General features: G+C 44.7%; 2 protein-coding genes across 7 annotated transcripts in view; one reads left to right on the top strand and one right to left on the bottom strand.

Annotated features, from left to right (window-relative positions):
• The first annotated feature begins 755 nt into the window (after nucleotides 1-755).
• On the top strand, nucleotides 756-13,227 carry Serpinf1 (serpin family F member 1). The gene is made up of 9 exons (XM_076869840.1): nucleotides 756-953; nucleotides 1,057-1,185; nucleotides 5,091-5,178; nucleotides 6,790-6,988; nucleotides 7,755-7,910; nucleotides 8,296-8,499; nucleotides 9,489-9,631; nucleotides 12,034-12,244; nucleotides 12,846-13,227. Exons 3-9 carry the CDS (start codon nucleotides 5,098-5,100, stop codon nucleotides 13,103-13,105), a joined length of 1,254 nt encoding a protein of 417 aa, XP_076725955.1. The 5' UTR covers nucleotides 756-953; nucleotides 1,057-1,185; nucleotides 5,091-5,097; the 3' UTR covers nucleotides 13,106-13,227.
• Nucleotides 13,228-15,609: 2,382 nt separating this feature from the next.
• Nucleotides 15,610-18,888, bottom strand: part of Smyd4 (SET and MYND domain containing 4) — a 40,036-nt gene continuing 36,757 nt past the window's right edge. For 5 of the 6 annotated variants that reach the window (XM_076869392.1, XM_076869393.1, XM_076869391.1 and 2 more), the window contains 2 exons: nucleotides 18,277-18,400; nucleotides 15,610-16,471 (listed from right to left, as the gene is read on the bottom strand). In XM_076869392.1, the coding sequence (XP_076725507.1) occupies nucleotides 16,318-16,471; nucleotides 18,277-18,400 (278 nt within the window). In that variant the 3' untranslated portion in view covers nucleotides 15,610-16,317. Of the gene's footprint in view, nucleotides 16,472-18,276; nucleotides 18,821-18,888 lie in introns of those variants that run through there. The other variant, XM_076869395.1, reaches the window with a different exon arrangement.

Below are 18,888 nucleotides of genomic sequence, written 5' to 3' on the forward strand. Positions count from 1 at the left end.
TATTCTAAAATCTGAAAAAATTGGAAATCCAGAAATACTTTGGATCCTAAACAATTGAAATAAGGAATACTCAACCTGTAATCTAATAATTTCTTATGTTGATCTTTTAGTTTCACAACCACAGTGTAAGCTCATAAATACCATGGGTGAGAGCTGGGTGTATGGGCACATACCTGTAATTCCTGGAGGCTGAGGCAGGAAGATTTCAAGCTCTAAGCTAGCCTTAGCAACTTAGATCTTGTCTCAAAAAACAAAAAGGGCTGGGGTTATGGCTCAGTGGTAGAGCACTTGCCTAGCACATGTGAGGCACTGGGTTCAATCCTCAGCACCGCATAAAACAATAAACAAAATAAGGGTATTGTGTCCATCTATAACTAAAAATATTTTAAAAGGGGGGGGGGTTGCTGGGGATGTGGCTCAGTAGTTGAGTATTCCTATGTTCAATCCCTGGCACCACATAAACAAACAAACAAACAAACAAACAAACAAATAAATACCACAGCAAGCTGGGCACAAGTGGTCTCCTCTCTAGGCAGCCTCTACTGTGGGCCTCCTCTTGATACTGATGTGTACAGTATTTCTTATTTCTTCCTCTGCTTAGAAAATTGCCCCATTTCCATTTTTGAACTTCAGAAATCATAGAATTTCAGATCTGAAAAAGTTCTATTTTTATCTCTTTGTTTTTCAGCCAAGGAGAGGGAAGAGCCATGAAAGTTATCTTGCCCCAGATGGCAGTTGGTACCAGAGTCAATGACCAGCAGTAGACCTAATCCCCGTGCTGGGCCAGTATTTCCTCTACCTGCTGTCTTCCCACTACTGCTGAAAAATACTCATGCTCTGTCTAGTCCTCCAAGGTAGCCAAGGTGCCTTCTGGGGTTGACCATTTTGCAGGGAGTCCCAGGAAGCAGCAAAGAAGATGGGGGCCTCCGTACAAGGAAGATCTGGTGGAGGAGGTATGCGAGTGTGGGTCCTGGGGCTGGGGGGTAGAAGGAAACAGCAGTGGGTTAAAGTTAACACCAAACAATGATGCAATCACGGAATCCAAAATGAGTGCAGGTCGCTTTAAGAAAGGAGTAGCTGTAATCTGAAGCCTGCTGGACGCTGGGTTGAAAGGCAGCTTGCTGGAGCCCCTCTGTGTGCTTCTGAGAGGTTCCTGGCTGGGAGTGGAGCTGCAGCAAAACTCAGGTAAAGCCGCTCCTGTCCCGTCTGTGTCTGTGCATCAGGGGAGGTTGGGAGAGGTTCCCCTGGGCCCAGGGGACTGCAAGAGGCTGGGGTATCCCAGGGAGCAGAAAAGAGGGGTGCAAAGAGGAGGAGGTGGCGAGGCAGTATGCCCTGAAACTTGGCCACCAGGCTGAGTGGATGGGAGAGGGCAGAGGGAATGGGAGACAGAAGACCCGGAGCAAGTTACCCCCAAACCCCCACCGCTATAGAAGACACTGGAAGGACTTTTGAATGGAGTGAGTGGGGACAATGGAGTCGGGGTGTGTGATGGGGAAGTTCTGAGTCAGGTCTGAGCAGCACCCAAAAGGGAAGGACACTCTCAGGGAGCTGCCTCTGCCAGGGACAGTGGGGAAGGTGTCCCTCCAGCAGCCCAGCCTGGCTTCCGCTCACTCAGCTCCCTGACACTTTTCCAAAACCAACTGGTGCTGATTTCAAAGGTAGTTTCCCAGTGCCACCAGGCAACTGTCCTGCTGAGGACTGGGATGGAATACGGCAGGGTCCCTCTGTTCTGTCCCCACAATTCTCTTTGGCCACATGATTTGTGAGTAAAGGCTGGGAGTCACATGAGGTCATGGCCTTTTGCAAACAACAACCACTGTCTAGCTCCACCAGTGCAAGGGGTTTGGGGCTTAGCTCTCCCAGCCCATCCTTCACATTTCCTGGGGCGAGCCACAGCTGGGAAGGCTTGATCTGAGCCAAAGAAAAGCTGCAGGCTTCCCCAGACCCCATCTTTGTTTGGTCTAGGTCTGTCCACCAGGATTTCAGACCCCTTGGGGGTGGGCTGGGGTGGGGACCCAGGGCTGGTCCTTCTGGGGTGTGGAGAGGTGCTACTCTGGGGCAAGTTGCCCTGACTCATTTAGGTTCCAAGATTTCAGGAAAAAACCTTGCCTGGGGACTGGTAGTGACACCATGGGTGGGTCAGAGGAGACCCCTGGAAACCCTTGTTTCCAGAGCCAGGGGAGAGGGAGGTGCCCTTCCTTGCACTATGGCCATGCGGCTTAAAGGCTGTGTGGTTCTGGGAGGAGGCGGAGGAGGAGCAATGGTGTTTGTCTCACAACTGGGTTTAATCTGAAACACATGTACTGGCTTAAATTTATCCTCTCAGCTTGAAGTCATCACAGTTCCTGTGCCTCTAGATTTGTGGCAGAAAGGAAGGCTGACCTTGGGCAGCAGGGATCATATTCACCTCCTTCCCATGCCCTCCCCACTCTGTAGGCCAGGAGTCTGACTCCAGTACTGCCCTTTGGCCAGGATGGCATCATTGTCTCTGTGCCCCTGGCCAGCCAATGGTTGCCTGCCCCAGCCCACACAACAGTCATCTTTCACAGGGCCTTGCGTGTGCTCTGAGGGACACCCCTTACAGACCCTTAATTTCTGCCCTCTCAGTCCCCTGGTAGGTGGCTTTAATCTCTCCACTTCCTTAATCTCTACGGCTTGAGGTGGCAGATTCAAAGACATGCCACTTACACTACCTATCCCTGCATCTAGCTCTGGGGCTGGCTTTGGACCCCTGTGCTTTCCCCTGTCAGGTTCCCTCACCTTATCTTCTGTCCTCAGCCTACCCATTTGGTGACAATTTCTCTATCACATAATCGGGCACTTGGACTCTGTAGGGACTCAAGAAGGTCCTCTTTTCAAGTGCATCAGAATTGCTTCCTTATGTACTCTGCCAGGGTGACCCCTGTCTCCTCCCTTTTCTCTCCATTTCCTACTGCTGCAAGAGGAACCCCGAGCAGACAGCTTTCCCTCTAGTCTCGCCTCCCCCTGCATCTCACTGGATTTTCAGTCTCCAATAAACCAGTCTCTTGAGGCTCAGGCAAGGGAGGCTCCTGACGGCGCAGGGTGGGGTCTGCTGGGTGGAAAGCAATTGCAATAGTGGATGGCCTTGAGGTCTCTGTCCTGTGCCACAGAAAGCTTTTCCTGTAGTCTCAATGGATGGTTCCTCCCCGAGCAGCAGGGCAGCCAAGTGGAAGAGCAGCTGGCTGAGAACACAGGGCTCCCTGGAACTCTCACTCAGAGCAGTGGGAAAGGAGGGCTTAGAAAGCTGAGGCTGGTTCCTGCCAGCCATCCTGCCTTAAGCTGAGCAAACTCAGAGACAGTTTCTTTTGTTGCCTTTCATGTACTACAGTGTTGTCTGGTGGATTATCAGATTTAATTTTAAGGACTTTAGCCAACAATCACACACTGCACTCTTAACTTTTCTGATCCAATTTGCTCTGGAAAGACAGAAAAATTGGTGTGTGTGTGTATGTGTGTGTGTGTGTAAAAGGATGAAGATAGAGCCCAGGAGACCCTCAGGGTACGTATGTTGCAGGATAGACAGATGGAGGGAGACCAAGGAGCAGCCAATGGTCCTGGCTACTGACTTTGTAGCTAGAAGACCTTCTGGAGTTGGGCATGATGCCACACGCCTATAATCCCAGCAACTAGGGAGACTGAGGCAGGAGGATTGCAAGTTCGAGCCCAGCCTCAGCAATTTAGCAGGATATTTTCTCAAAATAAAATACAAAAAGGATTGGGGATGTAGCTCAGTGGTAAAGCACCCCTGGCTTCAATCCCCAATACCAATACATAATACATAAGTAAATAAATAAATAGAATGCCTCTTGGAAGATTATATCTGTGACCCTCCCCCCAGCTGCCTTTATCCCCTCCCATCCCTAGATCCTGACTCCAGGGGAGTGCAGAGATGAGGTGAATACAGGAGGATAGAGAGCCCTAGACCCAGATTTGAGTTGTCCCTTGTGGTCCAGCTGCCAGACCAGAGGCTGGACAGAGGGGCTTCTGCTGGGGGAGGTGAAAAAAATGTGGGTGGTCTTACCAAGAAGTAGGAGGCTTTAACCTGAAGGAAAGTAGGAGTTTAAGAGCTAATTTTGAGCTGGGCCGGGGTGGGGTGGGGGTATGGCTTTACATGGGAGCCATGAAGCCATAGGATTCTGGTTGAAGGGGAACATGTTCAGCCCTGGGTACCTACCAATCTCTAGTACTAAGTGCTGCTAAGACATTGTTTAATTTTTAATTCTCATAACAATAGGTAAGTACTTTATTTATTTATTGTGATACTACAGATTGAAACCAGGAGCCTTGCTAGGCAAGTGTTCTACCACCGAGCCATATCCTCAGCCCTTTTATTGTTTTGTTTTTGTTTTTGTTTTGAGACAAGTTCTCACGAAACTGCCCAGGCTGCCCGAATTTACAATCCTCCTGCTGCAGCCTCCTAAGTAGCAGGGATTACAGGTGTGTGCCACAGTGCCCAGTTGATTTACATTTTGCAAGGAAAAAAATTTTTTTTTTTTAGAAGCAATTAACTTCCAGAATCAAGATTTAAACCTAGGCAGTCTGACCCTCAACCCTGCATTGCTAACCATGAGGGGAAGAATTCTTGAAATGGAAATGAGAAGGGAATGAACTCCCTTAGGCCACGGGTTTCAGGCCAGAGGAATTCAAGAAGGGTTTGAGAACTTGTGTGGGCTGGACCAGATGCTCCCATTCTTGATATTCAGTGATTCTACAGAGACCTGGGTCCTGCCCCCACTGCTTTGGGAAAGAGGGTCCGAATCCTATCAAATGAGCTGGCGGGGTGCCTCCAGGGAAAAGCCTCAGTTTGCATTTGTGCCAGATCCTACTCCATGCAGAGGAGCCCACTGTGGGTCTTTACCGGTCTGGAGTTTTAGGTTTAAGGTGGGTCCTGGGACAGACATCATGGGATAAGGGCACAGCTCCTGGGGGACAGTGGGTGAGAGGCAGGTACAGGATGGGGAGGACCCTGCTGGAAGGCAGTCGTCCTCAGGCTGAGGGTCCATTTCTAGGCTGGGAAGTCCTGGGTGGTGGGCTAGGGGAGTGGCCTGCTTCTCTCTTATCTTTTCCAGGTCCAGGATGCAGGTTCTTGTGCTACTGCTCTGGACCGGAGCCCTGCTTGGGTTCAGCAGCTGCCAGAATGTCGCTGGCAGCTCTGAGGTCAGTGGGGATGGGAGGGCAGGTGGGGGCATCCGCCGTCCCAGCCCCTCCTTAACAGGCTGCATGGGAGACAGGACAGGGAGCTGGCACTTGGGTTCCAAGCCAGGCTCTGGCCTTTATTCCTCGAGGGCATTGGTTTCTTTAGCAGCAAAACAGAGAAAATGCCTTGATCTTTCAAGGGATAGAGTGCCGACAGAAATAAGATCCAAAACAGTGAAAATCCAAAGCACTTGAACAAGTCCAAGGTGCCCCTTCTGTCAAGATCTTTCCTCATTTACATGTACTACTTGTGGGGCTCTCCGAGTGGGTGATGTTCTTGAGTATTTGTTCCCATGCTGACCAGGGGCACAGCAAAGGATGAATGAGCGCAGATGGACCTCCCTCCTGGCCAGAGGGCATAATAGGGTTGCAAAGGTAGATACAGGCACTTGGAGGAAAGCTTCTGCTATATGACAGTGTGTGTAAGGTGGCCGTGCCACACAACAGACAAGGCAGCTAGGAACTATCAGCTGGAGCCCTGGACTTTGTCATGGATTCTGAGTTTGAATTCTGGCTTGGTGACCTTAGACAAGTGACTCTTACCTCAGTCTCTGTTTCCTTACAGGGCCTTTCATTTATTTCTTACCTACTGAACACCTACTCTGAAGCTGCTGGGGATGGGTAGAAATGTAAAAGAATTTATTCTTGCTTTCAAGGAACTCAAATTCTTTTGAGTTATTAGTTTTTTGGGGTATCAGATACATATATCAACCAGTATGAATTGAAATAAGTTAAAAAGAACTAGAAAAGGTAGTTTTGGGTGTAGCTCAGTGGTAGAGTGCTTGCCTAGCATGTGTGAGGCCCTGGATTCTATCCCCAGCATTGCTAAAAGAAAGGAGGAAAAAAAAAGAAGAAACGGTAGGTAGCTAATAAGTTAAGTGGCAGCAGATGCTGCAAAACGATCAGAAAACCAGAAGTGCCCTTTAGATAGGGGTGGTCAGGGAAAATTTGTGATGGAGGAAGAGATATCTGGTCATGAAAGACAGGAAGGCAAAGACTTGGGAGCAGTCAGCAAGGGTGAGCAGATGGGAGCCTGGGGTGGCCTGAGTATAGGGTTTCTTGGGGAGTGGGAAGGAGAGTTCCTTGCCTTTTTTGGAGGTGGGGAATCAAACCCAGGGCCTTGCATTTATTATGCAAGCACTCTATCACCATGCTACAGCCCCAACACTTTTTATTTTTTATTTTGAGACAGGATCTCTTTAAGTTTCCCAGGCTGCCTTCAAATTTATACTCCTCCTGGCTTAACCTCCTGAGTGGTTGGGATTAGAGTTGTGTGCCACCAAGCCCAAGTGCCATTTTGAAAAAAGTGTGTCAGGCTTGCAGCTCACAGGTCACAAGTGTTTAAACTTGACCAGACAATTTCTCTTCTGGGCAATTTCTCCCCAGCAGAGAGCTCATGCTTACCAGGGAGCAAACTCATCCCAATTCTTAAGACTAAACATAATAAAATTTAGGAAAGATGGAACTCTGGGGCCAGAACAAAAACCCCACCCAAAGCCACAGGAGACATTATTCACTATGTGTCTTTACTAGTCCTCATCCTCTAATCCAGGACTTCCTGTCACCCATCAGGGTTCCTTGGCTCCTGATAGCACAGGGGAACCAGTGGAGGAGGAGGACCCTTTCTTCAAAGTACCTGTGAACAAGCTGGCAGCAGCTGTCTCCAACTTTGGCTATGACCTGTATCGCTTGAAATCCAGTGCGAGTCCCACGGCCAACGTACTGCTGTCCCCGCTCAGTGTGGCCACTGCTCTCTCTGCCCTTTCACTCGGTGAGTGAGCAGCTGCAAAAGGCCCCAGGTGGACCTGGGGGGAGTCCCCCACTGGGTCTGTGTGTGTGTGGCTCCAGGATGGGGAAGGGATGTTGGGAAAGTGGCCCTGGCAGGGTACTAGTCTGTATACATGGGAGCTTGAGGGCTACACACCCACAAGTCCCACCACTTATGGACACGATGACCTTACTGCTCATTCATCCCTTCCTTGAAAAAGCTGTGCTATGTGTCAGCCATTCACTCAGGTCCTGGGGATCTAACTGCCTGAGTTCACCCTCAGTGGGTCACAGCTGAGTTCACAGGGGGCAATGATGAATAGGTAACCACAAACAATCCCAACCACTACAAAAAAAAAGTGTTTGGTTTGGTGATGGAAGTGCAGGGACTTTGCCTCACCCCTACCTTTACCTCTCTCTAGGTTAGTGCCACTAAGAAAATCTCTAAGCATGCAGTTACTTTGCTTCTATTGCCCTCAAATTCCTTGCCCACCTAGAATGTCTGCAGTATTGGCTTATTTAGGCTCTCAGCACACAAAACAAAATAGGAATATAGGGCTGGGGTGGTGGCTCAGTGTTAGAGCAATTGCCTAGCATGCATGGGTTCGATCCTCAGCACCTCATAAAGGCATTGTGTCCATCTACAACTAAAAAGATTAATAATAATAATAATAATAATAAAGAGTAGGAGTATAGTCTCCCTGTCTTGGTAGAGGCCTGACTGACCCGGCAGGCAGTTATCAAGGCTCCTGTGCTTGTCTCTCTGGCAGGAGCGGAACAGCGAACAGAATCTACCATCCACCGGGCTCTCTACTATGACTTGATCAGCAACCCTGACATCCACAGCACCTACAAGGAACTCCTTGCCACTGTCACCGCCCCCCAGAAGAACCTCAAGAGTGCTTCCCGGATTGTCTTTGAGAAGAGTCAGTTGCCTTTCCAGCCTGAGGGGCTCTGTGCTCTATGCCAGGAATTTCTTTTAAACAACAGACCACGTGTGCTCAGGCCAGGCCTGGCACTGGTGGGCAGGAAGGGATCTGTGAGCCCAGAGAGGATCAGAGAGAGGAAGTAGGGACAGTGGGAGGGTGCGGGGAAGGCAGTAACATGAAGAAGAACAGCAATAGGCGAAATCTGTTGGTCCCTGTCCAGTTCCTGGGGAAGCTGGCAGAAGTCCTATGGAGTCATGGGAAGATGCTGAGCAGGAAGCTGGAGCCTGCTGAGTGGTCAACCAGAACCTAAGACCAGCATGTTCTCAAAGAGAGTGTGCTGGCTCAGCTCTCGGACACTAACCTCTGCTCCACCTCTTTTCAGAGCTGCGGATAAAATCCAGCTTTGTCTCACCACTGGAGAAGGCCTATGGGACCAGGCCCAGAATCCTGACTGGCAACCCTCGAGTGGACCTTCAGGAGATTAACAACTGGGTACAGGCCCAGATGAAAGGGAAAATTGCCAGGTCCACAAGGGAAGTGCCCAGTGAAGTCAGCATCCTCCTTCTTGGTGTGGCTTACTTTAAGGGTGAGGGTTTCTCCACTTCTCTTTGTTCAAGGGTGGATGGCAGGTGTCAGAGGGGGCTGAGAAAGAGGCGAAGTCAAAAACCTTGCCCAACACAAATCCAGGGAGAATGCTAGAGGAGGATATAAGAACTGCAGGTGCCTGAAGTATTCCTGCTTGTCATCTACCAAGTGCCCAGAAAGTATCTGATAAGTGTCTACGTGGTGTAAAAGCCTGTTGGCATTAGGCACTGTGTTAGATTTCTGGCTTTTGAGTTAGACCAGGTTTAAATCCTGGCTCTGCCTTTATAAGCTGCATGACCCTGTACAAGTTTCAGAATGTTTCTGAGTCTATTTCTCATCTTTAATGTGCAGGTCACACGCTGACTTCGTAGACACTTTATATGTCTTCTAAGCACCCCTACAGCTATAACTGGAACACAACAGGTGCTCAGTAAACTATTGTTAGTTATCTACCAAATTTTTTCTAGGTATTGGTGATGTACCTAGAGACTGTTCTACAGGTCTCATTCTGAAGCCAGTGCTATTCAGATAAGGCTTTGCAGAGAGTAGTTTGGGGGATCTTCCCCTTAAAATGCTTTATGACCATTAATCAGGTAGTAGCAAGAGTGAACCCCTAAATTTCTAGAGAAAAGTCTGATGGCTTCCTATTTCAAGCATTGATCTCCAGGGAGTGAGATAGTGGTAGTCACAGACCCAGTATATTCAAAGCCACATTAAACCAAAGGAGCTTGGTAATCCACTCAAATCAACAAAATCAAATTATTTGCATCTGAGTTTTCCAGACCTATTTGCTTGCAGAGGGTCCTGGAAATACTGAGGTCCAAATAATACCTGCCAACATGGAGGAGCTATTTCCTCAGGTGTCAATACAGAGCCACTCTAAGATTTTTTTAACTGGGCAATTTTCAGTAGTGGGCTTTGGAGATACAGTGTGATCCCATGGCATTTCTGGACACTGGGGCTCAGGATACTCTGTTCATTTCATTTCAGGGCAGTGGGTAACAAAGTTTGACACCAGAAAGACTTCTCCGCAGGATTTCCACTTGGATGAGGAAAGGACTGTGAGAGTCCCCATGATGTCAGACTCTAAGGCCATTTTACGCTATGGCTTGGATTCTGATCTCAACTGCAAGGTCTGTAGGGGTGAAGTCAATGGAGGGTGGTGGGAGAGGTCTTAGAGAGACAGAATGGTGTAGCAGAAATAGATATACTTTTAAAATTCTACAGCTATCTGAATTTGGCCGGCTGTGTGACTTTGAGCAAGTAAATAACATCTCTCAAGTCAGGTGTGGTGGCGCATGCCCGTATCCCAGCAACTCAGGAGGCTGAGATAGGAGGATCACAACTTTAAGGCCAGTCTTAGAAATTTAGTGAGACCCTATCTCAAAATAAAAAAATAAAAAGGACTAGGGATGGAGATCAGGGGTAAAGTGACCCTGAGTTAAATCTCTAGTACCAAAACTAAAACAAAATACATCTTAAAACCTTTCTTCTCAAAATTGGGTGAGAGGTAGTTGTAAAAACTTATCCTCTCAGGACTTGGTATAAGGTTTAAGGTAATGAAAAATGGATCCTCAAATTTTGGCACTCAAATATTGATGTCTTTTCATTTTTTGGGGGGATACTGGGAATTGAACTCCCTGGGACTCTCTACTATAAGCTATGTTGATATCTTTTCTTTCGTTTTTTGGTGTGTAATCGAAGCTTGTATTTTTAATTTATTTTTAAATTTAATAATTTTAAATTAAATAAGTTTTAAATAAGTTGGATGACTTTTAAAAAACCTTTATTTTATTTATTTATTTTTATGTGGTGCTGAGGATTGAATCCAGTGCCTCACACATGCTAGGCAAGTGCTTTACCACTGAGCCACAACCCCAGCCACTGTATTTATTTATTTTTTTAAATAAATGACAGCAGAATGCATTACGATTCTTTTTTTTAATATAACTTTATTTTTTTATTTTTATGAGGTGCTGAGGATCGAACCCATATGCTAGGCAAGTGCTCTACCACTGAGCCACAACCCCAGCTCCCCATTACGATTCTTATTACACATAAACAACACAATTTTTCATATCTCTGGTTGTATATAAAGTATGTTCACACCAAAAATGATATATTTTCTTGAGAAATTTTGTGTTTAGAATTAAAAACCAAACTCCACAAATTGTTACAAATTCCACATTGCTGGCTTTCTAAGGCTTTTGTGCATACCTGACTTCTTGTAATTATGTCAGCAGTTCTTAACCCTTTTTTGGGCTATGGATATCTTTAGGACAATAGTGCCTGAAATACTACAGGATAAATGCCACTTGTACACATGAACCCATTTCTGTAAGATCCCAGGGGGTTCTTGGGACCCTTATACTATTTTTTTCTGTGGGCCTTAGGTTAACAATCTTTGGTCAAAAACTGTATGATATTGCTGCTTTTGTATTGCTGTGTCCAAGACTCCCATTTCTAGTTCAATTATCTGCACAGAACAGATGATCAATCAATAAGTTAATGTTGGCAAGTAGATTTTGGGAGAAAACAGAGACCTGAAATTCAATTCTACTTCTTTAGAACTATACCAGAAAATTCTTTCCACAGATAACTTCAGTTGGTATTAGGATAAGAAGAGTATGACTTTTTTTTTTTTTTTTTTTTTTTATGGAACTGGGGATTGAATCCAGGGCCTTGCACATGCTAGGCAAGCACTGAGCTATATCCCTAGCACCACCACCCCATATTATTTTTTCTTTTTCAGTACTAGGGATTGAACCCAGAGGTATTCTACCACTGAGCTATATCTCTAGCCCTTTTATTTTTTATTTTGAGAAAAGTCTTGCTAAGTTACCCAGACTGGCCTTGAACTTGAGATTTTCTTGCTTTACTCAGGCTCCTGAGTTAATGGGATTATAGGTGTGCTCTTCTGTGCATTTTCTTTTTCTTTTTGTAGTACTGGGGATTGAACTCAGGACATGAGGTCAAGCAAAAAGAAACACTTCTCTGTCTGTTGACCATGATGCTAATAGCCCATATACATAATTCTAATTTGCTGCTTTCAATCTTTTGCACACGAGGCAAGCACTCTAGCACTGAGCCACATCCCTAGCCCTAAAGCCTACTGTTTTTTTTTTTGGGGTGGGTGGGTGGGTAACTGGGGATTGAACTCAGGGGCACTCAATCACTGAGCCACATCCCCAGAACGATTTTGTATTTTATTGAGAAACAGGGTCTCACTAAATTGCTTTTGCTGAAGATGGCTTTGAACTCTTGATCCTCCTGCCTCAGCTTCTTGAGCCACTGGGATTATAGGCATGCGCCAATGTACCTGGCCCAAAGCCTACTTTTTGAAGGAATATTCAGAGATGACTTTCTGCCAGAAAACAACAACCTAGGAGACAACTGTTACATAGATCAGGGTATCGGGACATATAAGGCCTGGGCCCCCCCAGAAGAAAGAGGAAGACAGCTCTTGGTGTATGTCCATTCCTAAGCTTTTGGGCTGTAAAGGGCTGACCCTTATCCCTCCTCTCTGTTGTTTCAGATTGCCCAGCTGCCTTTATCCGGAAGCATGAGTATCATCTTCTTCTTGCCCCTGAAAGTGACTCAGAACTTGACCTTGATAGAAGAGAGCCTCACTTCTGAGTTCATTCATGACATAGACCGAGAACTGAAGACTATCCAAGCAGTCCTGAGCATCCCCAAGCTGAAGCTGAGTTATGAAGGCGAAGTTACCAAGTCCATACAGGAGATGAGTATGTTTGCCACACCCCTTTGCTCTCGGTGGGTGGGGTGGCATGAAATCTTCAAGCATTCTGCCTTACTAAGCAGAATTTAAGAGCTCCGTGGCCTTTTTGGAAGGCCCTGCACATGTTCTCACATGTCCTCCATTCTATTAGTTCTGGAGGGGAAAACTGAGCTGCCTTCCTGTCACTCATTCCTCAGCCCCATCACAGGTCCTGTAATAGAAGCTCAGAATATTGCCCCTCCAGACAGGTCTGTTTGACCTGTTTTTTTTTTTTTTTTCTTTTTAATATTTCTTAGTGGTCAATGGGCCTTTACTTTATTTATTATTTATATGCGGTGCTGAGGATCAAACCCAGGGCCTTACACATGCCAGGCAAGTACTCTACCACTGAGCTACAGCTGCAGTCTGTTTGACCAGGGTTTCCCCAAGCTGAAGTGCTCAGGGGTGGAGCACTTACCCCTCAGCCTGCTCAGAGGTCTACATAATTCACAGAAGATCAAAAGCAGGGCTCCATTCCAGTTTGCTTGCCTTTTTGAGAATCAGGATATAGGATTTATCCTGTTGTGTTGGATATGGGTGGGTTTTAATGGGAATCTCTATCTTTGCAGAACTGCAATCCTTGTTTGAGTCACCAGACTTCACCAAGATCACAGGCAAACCTATCAAGCTCACCCAAGTGGAACACAAGGCTGGTTTTGAGTGGAATGAGGATGGGGCAGGAACCACCCCCAGCCCAGACCTCCAGCCTGCCCACCTCACTTTCCCCCTGGAATATCACCTTAACCAACCTTTCATCTTTGTACTGAGGGACACGGACACAGGAGCCCTTCTCTTCATAGGCAAAATTCTGGACCCCAGGGGCACTTAATGCTCTACTTCAACATTCTAGAACCCTAGAAAAAAACCCCAGAGGGATGGCAGATTATACATTACATGAAGGATGCCTCTAGTTTCAATGTATACTTTGCAATAAAAGAGCTTTCTCCTTAACTTTTGTTACTTTGTTCCTCCTCCAATTTTGAGCAATGAAGATACATTTCCTACTTAGAGCCTGGTTCTGTTCAAACTCTGCTGAAAATTACCATTTATAAGTATTCTTAGTTATCTGTGTTGTATAATGCAGGGACTGATTTTCTGCTGGGGAGTCTTTATGTATTAGTCCTACTGCTAATCCCTCCTGGAGGGCACCTCCCATACCCACAGTCACTGAAGCGTGTTGTCTAAGTCAACTTTCCATTACTATAACAAATACCTGAGACAATTAGTAAGGGAAAAGGTTTGCCAAGTATAAAAGTGGTGCATGCCTATAATCCCAGCTACTCAGAAGGCTGAGGCAGGAGTATTTCAAGTTCAAGGACAGCCCAGGCAACTAAGTTCCAAAGTAGCACAAGCTTTTAAATAAAATATACTATGAGGCTGAGGCTGTGGCTCAGTGGTAGAGCATTTGCCTAGCATGTATGAGGCACTGAGTTCGATTCTCAGCACCACATATAAGTAAATGAATAAAATAAAGGTCCATACATTAAAAAAAAAAAAAAAAAACTATGATTTTTTTCGGGGGTGGGAGGTGTACTGGGAATTGAACCCAGGGGTGCTTTACCACTGTGCTATCCCCCTAATTTTTTTTAAATTTATTTTTTAAATTTTGGGTACTGGGGGAATTGAACCAAGTAGTGCTTAACCACTGAGCTATATCCCCAGCCATTTTTATTTCTTAATTTTGAGACACGCTCTTGCTAAGTTGTTAGGGCCTTACTAAGTTGCTGAGGCTGGCTTTGAATTTGTGATCCTCCTGCCTCAGCCTCTGAGCCACTTGCACCACTGTGCCAAGCCCTTTATATTTTATTTATCTATTTAGTACTGGATCTCATTTAGTACTAGGGATTGAACTCAGGGGCATTTAACCACATTCTCAGCTCTTTTTATTTATTTTTTAAAAATTCTGAGTCAGGGACTAAGTTGCTTAGAATCTCACTATGTTGTCCAGGCTGGCCTTGAACTTGTGATCCTCCTGCCTCAGCTTCCTGAGTAACTGGGATTACAGGTGTATATCTAGCTAGAAACAATTTTTTTTAATGTTTATTTTTTAGTTTTAGGTGTATACACGATATCTTTATTTTATTTTTATGTGGTGCTGAGGATCGAACCCAGTACCCTACCAGTAGTGATACAGCTCTACCACTTCTACCACTTGAGCCACAACCCCAGCCCTAGAAATAATTTTTTTTATAAAGCATTTAAAGAAATTTCCCAAGTACACATAAAATGGGACTTGATATGTAAAATTCTAAATGTATCCTTTTTTTAAAAAAAATATTTAGTTGTAGATGAACATACCGTATCTTCCCACACATAAGAGGCAAGCACTTTACCACTGAGCTGCAGCCCTAGTCCCTGTATCCTTTTTTTTAAACAAATCTTTTAAAATATATTTTTTAGTTATACATGGACACAAATTCTTTGTTTATTTTTATGTGGTGCTGGGGATCAAACCCAGTGCCTCATATGTGCAAGGCCATCGCTCTGCCACTGAGCCACAACCCTAGTCATAAATGTATCCTTTAAGGAAGTATACCTATATTAAAAAGTACAAGAGAGCCTTATTTAGGAACATGAAACATGCTAAATGTTTGGAATGGAATAACTACAGAAATTGCCTGCAATTGACTAAAATTTTTTTTTCTTGAAAAAGCTCTAGCAAAACATCTTATTGGCTACTCCTTTGCCACAGTGAGTTATTAGAGGAGAAACTACATTCTGCCTGATTTCCATTCAACAAGTGTTTGAATGCTAACCTGTATGTTAAATATTCAGTTTTTTGAAAGCTGCCACCAGCTTAGGACTATTCATTTCCTGACTATAATGCCATGGCAACTGATGGGTGCTTCTTGGGCATGGCCAGGGTAGGTAAGCCTTCAAAAGTAGAGTTGGCCTGGCCTTCCTTCCCACTAACTCATCTGAACCACTTGGTCACCAGTAGTGATATAGCAGCAGGGTTCAGATCTAGAGACTCCCACAGTCTTGATTGGGATGGGGTCTGGATTATTGCTACATATCCTCATGGAATGCCATCCCTATCTTCCGTTTTTTGTGTTTGAAACTACAAAAAGCAACATCCACACATCCTCACAACTTCTCTTTTGGTGGCATTGGGGATTGAACTCAGGGTCTCATGCACTCTACCACTGAACTACATCCTCAGGGCCCTCTCAGCATTTTTTGAAGTCCTCCATCTTCCTTCCAGGTACTCACACAGTCTGTATTTCATTTGTCAGTTTGTGGAGGTTTGGTAGAAATAAATAGTCTCTTTTCAAATTGCTAACAGGTAGAACTCAAAAAGAGGCACATGTGTTATCAAGTCATTCCTGTGAGTTTGATTTTATTAGTGTTTGGTTAGTGAGTTTCCCAAAAGGATTCAAAGCCAGGGAATAAGGACTGGTAAAACACAAATACAGAGTTGCCATTACAGGAAGAAACTGTCCAACAATAAAATGGCCCCATATTTATTTCTTTATGTAACAACTTATACTTCCCTGGTTTTAACAAAGGATTTGAGGAAGCTAGATGCTATAAGTGGAATTCTGTGTCTCTAGGGTTAAGAAGCCATGATGGTTTCTTGCTTTATAATTATTTTTCAATTACAATATAACAACTAAGAGTTGAAGTTCCCACTGGAGTGGTATGCAACATTTCATTACTACTAGAAACCATAGGAATGTTCCAGGGAAACAGATTCTCATCACTGAGTGAAATGGAATCTAGCCAAAACCCCAGGCTAACATCCAGATGCCTGTAGATCAGCTACAACCCTTTTAAAGGGTTTGGATTCTCTAGATACTAGTTGTAAGTCTTTTCTGGGGCCTGGGAATTTTTTATCAGAGGGCGATTAACTACTTCAAGACATATTCGTCAAAAAAGGTGTGCATCTCTCTCCAACTGCAGTGTCCTCCCTGCCCCTCATAATATTTGGCATGGGATAGCTGGGCAAATCCTGCCTTCTCTGATGACAGGTCTGCAGCAAAAGAATCTCTTTAACTCTGCCATGATTCCTTTCCAGTGGGCCAGAATCCTTTAGGGACTTTACCCTAAAGGCCCTGCAGGAATGGGTGGCAAGTCCAATAAAAAGGATCTCATCTTTTGCAGCTCCTGGATCTCATCACTCCAAGGGCCACAGTGTACCAACAGAATTTTTTCTGCCTTTTGTATGGTGTTCAGAGCTTCAGGTACAGCAAACCTGGACCAAGGGAGGTAAGAGGAGTTAGTTCAGCCAGTCGAGTAAATATTAATTGAAAGCTTTTTCACATACTGTGAAAGACCGAAAGTCATCTAAGTTCATTTCTATCCTCCAGGATCTTATAATCTAGGATAAGACACTTTCACAAATACACTGCAAGGTAAGCTTGAGGGAAAAAAAGCTATGATTAAAAGTATAGATTCCAGAATCCTTGGGGCAGGGTTGTGGCTCACCGGTAGAGCGCTGCCCTTGCACCTGTGAAGCACTGGGTTTGATCCTCAGCACCACATACAAATAAATAAGTAAAATAAAGGTTTTCTGTCCATCTACCACTAAAAAATAAATAAATAAATAAATAAAGACTCCAGAATCCTGAGAAACAGGTAAATTTAAAGCTCCAATCTGATATTTATGCAAGGTTTATTTTTATTATTATTATTGAACCCAAGGGCACTTAACCACTGAACCACATCCCAAGACCTTTTGATTTTTAATTTTGAGACACTAAATTGCTTAGGGCCTCGCTAAATTCGTGAGGCTGGCTTTGAGTTTGTGATCCTTTTGTCTCAGTCTCCTAAATTGCTGAGATTGTAGGCATGTGCTATCGTGCCTGGGTTTTATGCAATATTTATGAAAGAGTGTTCATCCTAGGGCAAACAAGTCTACCCAGACCAAATTCTGTACTCTTTCCTCTCTCTTTGACCCTGTGACTCACAATCTTACATTTAAGCTTCATATGCTTCAAACGCTTTCTCATACCAATGTACGCCAATGACGGTTATTATTAAGGCTGGAGATATTACATCCAGAAATACTGAAATCAAATCCCCTGCAATAACCTCAGTAAAGAAAGTCGGCGAGGCATCACCTCATCAACCCTGCTGTTCCTTAATCTCTTTTTTTTTTTAAGTAGATGGACACAATACTTTTATTTTATTTATTTTATTTTTACGTGATGCTGAGGATCAAACCCAGTGCCTCACATATCTAGGCAAGTACTTTACTACTAAGCTTCAACCCCAGCCCTCCTTACTCTTAATGTTTATTTGTTTGTTTGTGTATGTGTGTGGTGCTGGAGTTTGAACCCAGGGCCTCACAAATGCTAGGTAAGTGCTCTACAACTAAGCTATTCTCTCAGTCCATTTATATATTTACGTATGTATCACTGGCCTCTACTCAACAGATGCTAGTAGCACCCCTCAACCCCAGTTATGGCAATCAAAACTGTTTCCAGACAGTACCAAATACTGTCTGAGGGTAAAAATCATTCCTGGTTGAAAACAACTACTTTAAAAGGAATAGGATGCAAACTAGGAAAAAAGCAGAGCCCCTAGAGTTGAGGTTGTTGGAAATAAGAGCCAAGGAGGTGTGATTAACCAGACAGGAATGAGAAGGAATGCTATGCTGGTGGGTGGTGGGCTGCCAAGAAAGTCCCCCTGGGAAATTTGCTTCAGATTTAAGTGCTTTCCCTGTATCTCTCTGGAGGAAAGTTTAAAGCTTCAAGTTTGTCAGTATAACAGAAAGCAAAGATCTCTTCTGAAGAGGAAAGAAAAAAGCTTTGATATGCTTAAAAGTGTCATAAAAAACATACACAGAGGGCTGAGGTTGTGGCTCAGAAGTAGAGCACTTGCCTACCATTTGTGAGGCACTGGGTTCGATCCTCAGCACCATATTAAAATAAAATAAAGATATTGTGTCCATCTATATAACAAAACAAAACAAACAAAAACCCCATACATAGAAGCACCTAGTAAAAAACAGGACAACGTACCCTGGCAAAGCACTAGGAAAAGGGAAAGACTCACCCATTGAACAAGACTTGGGCCAGTTTGAAGAGTTCATGGCCCATTTCAACACTGGATGGCCCATGGCGAGCCTCAACCACTCGGAGACTCTTCTGTAGGTGGGCAGCTGATTTTTGCCAGTCCCCTGTGAGAAAAGGAAAATCTTACTTCTATAAAGGACCACAGTCTGCCAGGTGCAGTGGCACATACCTGTAATCCTCAGCAGCTTGGGAGGCTGAGGCAGAAGGATTGCAAGTTCAAAACCAGCCTCAACAACTTAAAAAGGACCTGTCTCAAAATAAAAAATAAAAAGGGCTGGGTGTTGTGGCTCAGAGGTTAAGTACCCCTGGGTTCAGTCCCTGGCACAAAAACAAAAAACAAAACACAAAAACAAACAAAACCCACAAAAAGTATCCATAGTCAAGGGCTGGGGATGTAGCTCAGTGGTAGAGCACTTGCCTAGCATGCATGAGTTCAATCCCAGCACTGTAAAAACAGAGTTAACTTGGTAAATTTCCAGGGTACGGAAAGCCAAATGGAAGGGAGAACAGCCTCAGTTTAAAGACTGAAAAAAACAACCAGAAAAGGCGAGGATTAGGACAAAGCACATGATGCTGGAAATGAAAACATATA

The sequence above is a fragment of the Callospermophilus lateralis genome, chromosome 11, assembly GCF_048772815.1.
Source record: "Callospermophilus lateralis isolate mCalLat2 chromosome 11, mCalLat2.hap1, whole genome shotgun sequence".
In the NCBI taxonomy this organism is placed as follows: domain Eukaryota; kingdom Metazoa; phylum Chordata; class Mammalia; order Rodentia; family Sciuridae; genus Callospermophilus; species Callospermophilus lateralis.